This window comes from Papilio xuthus, unplaced genomic scaffold, assembly GCF_000836235.2.
Source record: "Papilio xuthus unplaced genomic scaffold, Pxut_1.1 DF826938.1, whole genome shotgun sequence".
Taxonomy (NCBI): Eukaryota; Metazoa; Arthropoda; class Insecta; order Lepidoptera; family Papilionidae; genus Papilio; species Papilio xuthus.
Window position 1 is genome coordinate 4,668,975 of NW_013531711.1, and position 8,395 is coordinate 4,677,369.

The 8,395-nt window shown below is 32.2% G+C and overlaps 2 protein-coding genes across 2 annotated transcripts; one reads left to right on the plus strand and one right to left on the minus strand.

Annotated features, from left to right (window-relative positions):
- Positions 1–1,027: 1,027 nt before the first annotated feature.
- On the minus strand, positions 1,028–1,973 carry LOC106121694 (uncharacterized). The gene has a single exon (XM_013317458.1). The coding sequence runs from the start codon at positions 1,589–1,591 to the stop codon at positions 1,028–1,030; it is 564 nt and encodes a 187-aa protein (XP_013172912.1). The 5' UTR covers positions 1,592–1,973.
- Positions 1,974–2,218: 245 nt separating this feature from the next.
- Positions 2,219–3,884, plus strand: LOC106121692 (uncharacterized). The gene is made up of 3 exons (XM_013317456.1): positions 2,219–2,630; positions 2,975–3,240; positions 3,446–3,884. The coding sequence occupies exons 1-3, from the start codon at positions 2,387–2,389 to the stop codon at positions 3,833–3,835; spliced, it is 900 nt and encodes a 299-aa protein (XP_013172910.1). The 5' UTR covers positions 2,219–2,386; the 3' UTR covers positions 3,836–3,884.
- Positions 3,885–8,395: the final 4,511 nt, after the last annotated feature.

Sequence of the window (8,395 nt, forward strand, 5' to 3'; positions counted from 1 at the left end):
ATGTATTAAATTTAAAAGTTACCTAACTAACAATATATTAATAAACTAAACCTTTATACCTAATAGATGTAAGATTTTAAACAAAGTAAGTTATTTTTATAACAAATATGTTGAAGTTAACGAATTATGTTGGTATCGGCCGGTAAACAGTGGAGCACTGCCGATGACAGATCTTAAACAGCACCCCTCATTACCGACTCTTATAAACAACACTGAATACTTACAACATACCAAAATATCATAAAAAAACTTACATACAACAAGCAATTTTACACTTTAACCCATACACAATAACAGTTATAATACTAACGCAATATATCAAAGCGAATTTTGAACGGGATTCACAATAGTATCTTTAAGACGAAGATACAGCTATTATTAGGTGCTATCGTGATTATTTGACAGTTTGAAAACGTTTACAGATTGTAGGTATATTGAGGGGCAATCTGGTTTCCTGTTTTTAATATAAACACTGTTTTGTGGAAAACATTTTTTAAAAAATAATAGCTATTTTGCTTAGATGTGCTGTTTCTAACAAAATTGATTATACTAACCATAATTTTACACTGCAGAAATTCAGAAAATAACCGCTACATTTAATGTAAATATTTTATTAAACGATTAATAAAATAATATATTATTCGCAAACAAATAAGGGAACATACCCATACTACGTGACCTATTTTTTTCAGTTTTCTCGACCCCTCCCTCCCCTCGGTGGCCACTCGTAGTACATGCCAAGTCAACCCCTTTAGTTTTTACGTAGTAATTCATAATTATGATTTTTCACAGGTAGAAAATGAAAAAGAAATAATTCGGCTCATACTCTTCTTTATAGCAAAACACTGCTTGCACTCTTAAATTACTAGTGAATTATGTATTATGAAAAAAAACAAGTAACGACTACGTGACTAAAATCTAAGCCCCTCCCCGCTCCTGTGACTGACCTTAGTATTTTAAAGACTCCGCTTCCCCCCCCTAAACGGGTCACGTAGTATGGGTACGTTCCCTAACATTTGAAAAATTCTTAACCGACGCCGTTCCATTTAGCGTATCCCTCACAGAGTTGTATCAAAGCTGAGAACAATTGTTCTGGTGGTAAATCAATTTCATTTGTTACAGCTTCTCTTTTCCTTCGGCCGTAAGACGCAAATGTTTGTGGTCGTTTTATCCCTGCATTCAATACAAACGTTGATTGTGGTACATTTGCGGTACTATGCTTAGACTTGATCGCTTGAACTATCAAACAAAGCAAGTAACCACCAAACGCGAGAAACGCTAAAGTTGTTACTGACATTGAAAATATATTACTTATTTTACTAACTTCTTTTTTATATCCATCTTCGTAATCTGTACGTTTGATAGGTGATCGTATAGCCATTGCTTGAGCTCCGAATGTTTCTACCAACGTTGGTTCTGTTACAGTCATGTTATCCGTTGTTGAAACTTCTTGTAATGAATTTTTTATTCTTAAAAGCTTGTCTATTGGTAGTTCATTGAGTACTTGAATTTCTTCGGTTGTCATTTCACCAAATGTAAAGTGAAATAATAGAATAAAATATAAAAATGATGTAGGAACTAAAACAGTCATGTTGCACACAGATTTGAATTGGAACTGGCGTACTATGACAGATCTTCATGGTCTACGAAGCGAAATAGTTGTCTAACGGTTGGAAACAGGCAGATTGACACAAAATATAGGAGATATAACTGCTTAACAGGTATCTATGTGATGAGGAAAAAAATTACAGTTCTCTGGTGTTTTTTTTTTAAATTTTACAATGTATAATCTTAATCAGTCCAATCGTTTAGAAACGCATAGGGGAACAAGCAAACATTGATTTTCATTTATATAAATGTAAATTAGTTAATAATAACTGGTTTTGACGTTCCAAAACTTTACATTACTTTTGCAAATTTATGATTTCGTGACTAGAAATTTAAAACAATAGATCTGCTCGCTGTACGACTACTTTCTGTTCGTCACTTTACTTGTTTGTATACGGTATGATTCAAAATGTAAAAAATACAACTTTACTTTTGTAAACAACTGATTAAAATTAAATCTAGAAATCAATAGAAAAGAAATTCATTTCAAGTAACTATAATAATAATATTAAATAAAAAAAATCTTATCTTGAACAAATAAAAGGAAAAGCGGACATGATCCATATCGGGAAATGGAATGAAGGGAGGAATAGAAATTGTTCTCATTGTTATGAAGACAAATGCAGTGTAGTTTTTGGTAAGACAACGCCATCTAGTGATGACGAACTAACAGATCAAAGGTATAATTTATTTAGGTTTGAAAAAAACGTTTGCTACAATAATAAAAAAAAACACATAAAAAACATCATGTATTAATATACGAAGACCATAATTAGTTATGAATTTAATGGTCTACTGCGACAGTTGCGTTTGCGCAGGCGCAGCCATTACGTCGAGAAACGAACCGTGCGTTGAACATCTCCAAGCTCATTGTGTTCTCGCCCTTCTCCTCAAGATGGCGTCAGGTTCTCTATTTCTTTTCATTATTTTATTTCCGTTAACTTTTGCCGATGAAAACTATAGAAGGGAAGGTTTTCTTGACAAATTGAGCACAGGAATGAAATTTGCACATGACTTTCTCGGTAAGTAAAAATTTTGGCATATATTAAATTTGATACACATGTAGAAAGTTAACGGTCACTGCATGTTAGGTGCAATGTTGGTTAAATGGAATTTAATAGAATATATTTTTCCATTATTTTTTGTACAAAAGTAATTATAACTTCGCTAACGAAATAGCAATGAATATTAAATGAAATCATTCCATTACCCACAGGCGCTTCTATTACATTTTCAATAATAAAACAACAGTTTCCAACATATTACGGATTTTTATATTAGGAAATACGTCACAATACATAACCTATTTACTATAACTCCTGAAACTAGCTACAAGAAATTAATTTCTATACTTTTAAAATTACAGGTTCGGAGTCAGTAGCATTAAAAGTTGCCGATTTCGTAGTTCGAGCATTTAACACAGTGAATATTCCAAGTACACGTAGAAAACAACCACAGAACATGGCGTCTAATGAAGAGAGTTTTAATAGCGAAGAAAATTCACAAGAGGATCGACCGAGCCAAGCTTCAAATCCTATGTTACCGTGGCGACATGTAATTCGTTTATTAGGATTACAACCAAACCAAATCAGCGCAGTGGCTGTCAATGCTCTAGTTTTTGTGGCACAAATGGTAAGTAGTCTAGATTCTCTATACCCAAATATCTTAATTATTTCAAGTGTTATTAATTCGTACTCACAGTAGAGTATATTATTCATCTGAATACTATGTGCCAGCACTAAAATGTTGTTCTAATTTGTGTACTATGTTTAGACTTGCTGGAAATAAAATTAGACATTATAAAGATTAGTAAAATCATGACACAATTCAATTTCAGATTTCAACTTTCTTAACTGGCACCCGCCGACCAGGCAGACCAAATCGTTCTGAAGATCCCACAATGTGGATTCTAAATAAAAATTCTAATAGATTGCAAGATCTCATTGCAACGGCTAAAAACGAATCACTGCCCGATCTAATAGAACAAATGATACAACAACAAGAATCTACAGAAGAAACAAGCTGTATACGTTTATTAGTTTGTAAAATAACGCCTTTCATAAATAAAATGCAAAATACTGTTTTCGGTGCAGATGATCCAAACGACAAATTAAAAGAACGTGCAGGCGCTGAATTTTTATATCGCCATCTACCGACATCTGAAGAAATTAATAGTCGAAGTGATTTGTGCGAGAAACGACACAAGAATTGCAATTTAAATGAATAATTCATTATGTTTTTGTCATAGTAAAAACTGTCTACAATTGGATTTGTCTTAATTTCTGGCCTTGGACGCATTCTTTATTTAAGTTTTAATCACAGTATAATCTGAAATAATACAGTACACAAATGTGGTATGTAATTGAAAATCGTATTGGGTCCAAATTTCATATTTGTACAAGGGGAATTAATATTATATTCGACCTTCATGATATTTAAACTATTATAAAAGATATGTGGCAGCCCTATTAATCAATCAGTGGTTGGCTGGCGGTCACTTGAGCTTTCCAATGGCCGCGCAACTTTCTTCATGTACCTATACTTACATTTTATGTAACGCCTCTCACATCCACAGCTACAGCGACTATTGAACCACTATTACCTAATTATTGCATCACCACTCACTGTGTCACATTTGTCTTTTTGTATCTAGTATCACTTTAATAATCTGTTATAATCAATTAATTTAAGGGCCAATATAAGATAGAATGGCAGAATGAATTGGGTAAGACTAACACGAGAATGATACTACCCAAAGCGTGGGTAGATTTAACTTAACGGCAAGATTCTTGTCATATTCACTAAAAAAACTACGGATGATTGACAGTTCAATATTTTACATACCCTTCTGATTTACTGCGTAATTTTTGAACTGGAAGACCTATATTCGAAGATGCAGCCGTCATTTGAAACTTATAAAATGATTAGAAAATTAAATCTAATTTTCTACAAAAGATCAGGACAGTTGCTTAGCTATTACGTAGATGTCAAGATAAAAATAAATGTTGCGTAAAAATAACTCTTCTCATATCTATATTTTTTAAATAACTACATGATGTCGACTCCCGCCGCGCAGTCTCATGGGGCAGACATGTTACATCATAATATTACGCAAATTAAATATTTAGACAGTTGATTAAGCGGATATTAACCTTTGATTATGTAATATCAGAAATACTATCGAAAGGCAGGCCATGTCCTATCAACTGAGTATTTAGTTATTTTTTAAAATACATGGGACATTTATTTATTTTACAGTCACATTGGCGAGCTTGCCCTTGGTTTCCGAGACGATCTCTGTATAAAACATATCGTCATCCTTGTCATTATATTTGATAAAACAGAGATAGGTTAGGTAGAACAATAGGTTTTAAAACGGGAATTTTGTTCTTACAAACCCACGGTAAGATCTTCGCTACTCGAGCAATCAAATAGCGACAACGAAAGAACGCCATCAGTCGATTATTGCTTTATTTTTGTGACTTTTCGAGCTTCTATGATAAAAGTAGGTAAGCTTATTTAATTTTTTTAAACTATCTACCATAATATACATACATACTTATAGATTTCATACAATATCGTTTTATGGTTTCCTGTCGTATTCGACCGCAGATAGATCTGTATTCGTACGGTCAAACCGCACACCACACAGACCTCCATACTTACTGGAGCAAATAACAAAATAACAGGATCTCTAATATGATATTAAATTATGGCCTATGTTTAAATTAAAAAAAATACCTGTTGTGATTTTTATGTATGAAATATTAGTTGCAATATCAAATAATTTCACTTTTTATAAAGTGAAAATATAGCGTCGTATTAATAATTTTTAGATTTATTGACTATGAAAATTAATAATAACATGTCAAATTCAGCGAAAGTAAAAACTCTTCGGGTTTCTTCTTCTTTCGAAAGATAACGCTGAAAAATATTTATCATAAACAATAAAAAACTACGCTTTCATAAATTTGTAAAGATAATAAAAATTCAAAACTATAAAAGATTTCCTTACATTAAAGAATACTACAAAATAAAATAAATTCTATTGCTATCAACTACTTTGAGACAAATAACTAAATATTTACGATTTACATGCAAGGTAACTTCTTAGGAATATAGACCGAAGATTATTCTTTTTATGAAACTAAATTTCCAGTCACCTTGATATATTATACATGTTTCGATACATGTATTTTGACAGTAGAAACCCATAGTTAAACATACAATAATATCCTTAAGTAGAAAGATATAGTACTCTACTCGTGTAGTACTCTAGTAGTCTAAATTCTAGAACACATTGGGGGCGACAGCCAGTTAAAAGTATAAAAGAAAACTACACCCAAAGAGTTATTAAACAAAAAAAAAGTTATTAAAATAATTTGAAAAATATATAAAGGTTTTTTAATGTCTGAAACTAGTTTAGTACGCACCTGTAAGTTTGTGATTCGTGAAGTATCAAGATAGTGCGATATAATCGTAGTTAGAAAGCCGTTAGCAGTCAGTGGGTCAATCCGTTACAACGACCTCGCATTTATTACATATTAAAATATTATAATTATAATAAAATCACGATAATATTTAAATGCTAATGAGCAACACACAACTCTAATCATGTTATGAATCGCAGAAGACGCATATAACAAGATGAAAGAAATAATAATAAAAAAAGTTAATTTAAGGCAAAAAAATTTAAGGTCTGTGGGTCTTAAAGCAATGACCTTGAGTTTTGTACATCATCCTTGTCTATAATGGTGATCGGAATGCGTGTCCTTGTAGGTCAACACGCGACGACCAAGCGGTAGGCCGCTATTGACCGGTGTCAATGAAAGCCAACATTTCGCTGTCCCACTGGCCCACTCGCGTCGCTTGCGTTTTACATTATTTTTGTTTACTATATTATTAGTAAATTGTGCGACGCCGCTGTAGTATTTTTTAACACACGTATGTCATTAAATATAAAATAGGTGTATCAACAGTTTTCAAATATCCGCATCGATCACAGATAAATGTAATCTTATTTCTAAATTATTTTAAAAACTATAACTTTTCCACGACTGATTTACCTTACTTCTTATTATTTTACTAATCTTACTAATATTATATAATATTATAAATGCGAATGTTTAGATGGATGGATGGATGTTTGTTTGAAGTTATCTCCGGAACGGCTGGACGGATTTTGATGAAATTTGACACACACATAGAACATAGTCTGGAAGTACACAGGCTATTATTAAGTTTTTTTTAATTCCGCGCGGACGGAGACGCGGGCGACAGCTAGCTTGTCATATTTCTAACCATGATTATGATTCTAACTACATTAGTTATCATTCAAATTGTTATATTTATTTTCAAGAAGCGTATGAAAGTTTATAATTATATTATATTTAACATTTTTACTGAAATGTAGGTCGTTTTAGGTGAAAACTGCGAGAAGCACGCATTCCAAGTTTACAGTTACCCTCAGGCGAAGAGATGCAAATTGACAAATATTACCAGAATCAGATTCATGTACCAACTCTAAATAGAAAAAGTCTGACACGTGGTCACTGCTTGTCTCATCAATTGGGGGTCAAATCATTTCGAACAAACTTTTCAATGATAGAAACGAAAGATGTATGACCGAAATATTTAGACAAGACTTTTAACTTAAATCAAAATATTATAATAATTACTCGTAGCAAATACGTTTACCATGATAGCTTTAGCAATAATAGAGTTAGACATAACAACATAACCAAGAAGGACTAGAACTTCTTACCGTGGGTTTCTGAGACCAAAATATCTGCATAAAATAATCATCCCTGTCATTATCTTTGACAAAACAAGGATAATAATATGTTTTAAACGGGGATTTTAGTCTCGAAAACTTACGGTATGCGTCATAAAAATAGAATAGAGACAATTATCTGTAAGTAACTTCAGTTTTCGTTGTTGTAAATCTTTAGTACCAGAGACCAAATCTAATATCAAATCTTTTTCTTTATTTTCCTCCTTTCCTTATCTATGAAACATGAACGAAGAGAAATCAGATCCAATCCATTTAATTCCAGTAAACCTAACGAGGACATTAGTCTATGAGGAAATGTTGTCTAACTCATCTTAATGTTTACATATTTAAAAAAAATAGTTTCTCCTTTAACGGAAAATCAGCATTAATAAAGATATCAAATAAAATATCATATTGTTTATAAATGGTGCGCGGAATAACCCAAAAGAAAGTGTTGCATGAATCATTTCTCTGATAGCCTACTCACATTCGGATACGCGATCTCTCGATTTTCCTCTAACAATCTTATTACGATAATACATACTTTAAATAAATACTTATAAAGTTATTATTTAGTTCATGCTACCATATACTAAGAAAATAAATTTCTAGTTAGTACTAATACGAATAATTATAACACTAACAAATAAAACCGATCGCTTGTTATCTTTTGTTTCTTGCGATGCATATGCTTTCATGTGACTACAAGACGAATTTAGATTGAAGTCCATTACGAGCATGAAATATGAAAACAAAAAATTAATATCGAGTCGAAAAATATAAACGACAAGTAAGCTCCTGAACTCGTTTTACGAAGCCTTATAAGAGCCATAGTGTCAGTCAAACACTTCAAAATATTCATCAAAACAAAACAACCGAGTTATTTTATTTTTTAGGGTTCCGTACATCATAGGTAAAAAACGGAACGTCTATAGGAGCACTTTGTTGTCTGTCCGTCAAGGCCCTTTTTCTCAAAAAAGCTTGAAGGTATCAAGCTGGAATTTATTAGTTATT

Excerpts from the sequence above, each read along its gene's own strand:
- LOC106121692 (XM_013317456.1), top strand. The coding sequence starts at position 2,387 with ATGAATTTAATGGTCTACTGCGACAGTTGCGTTTGCGCAGGCGCAGCC. Across the intron at positions 2,631-2,974 it reads ATTTGCACATGACTTTCTCG|GTTCGGAGTCAGTAGCATTA; the intron begins GTAAGTAAAAAT and ends TTAAAATTACAG. Across the intron at positions 3,241-3,445 it reads TAGTTTTTGTGGCACAAATG|ATTTCAACTTTCTTAACTGG; the intron begins GTAAGTAGTCTA and ends ATTCAATTTCAG.
- LOC106121694 (XM_013317458.1), bottom strand. The coding sequence starts at position 1,591 with ATGACTGTTTTAGTTCCTACATCATTTTTATATTTTATTCTATTATTT.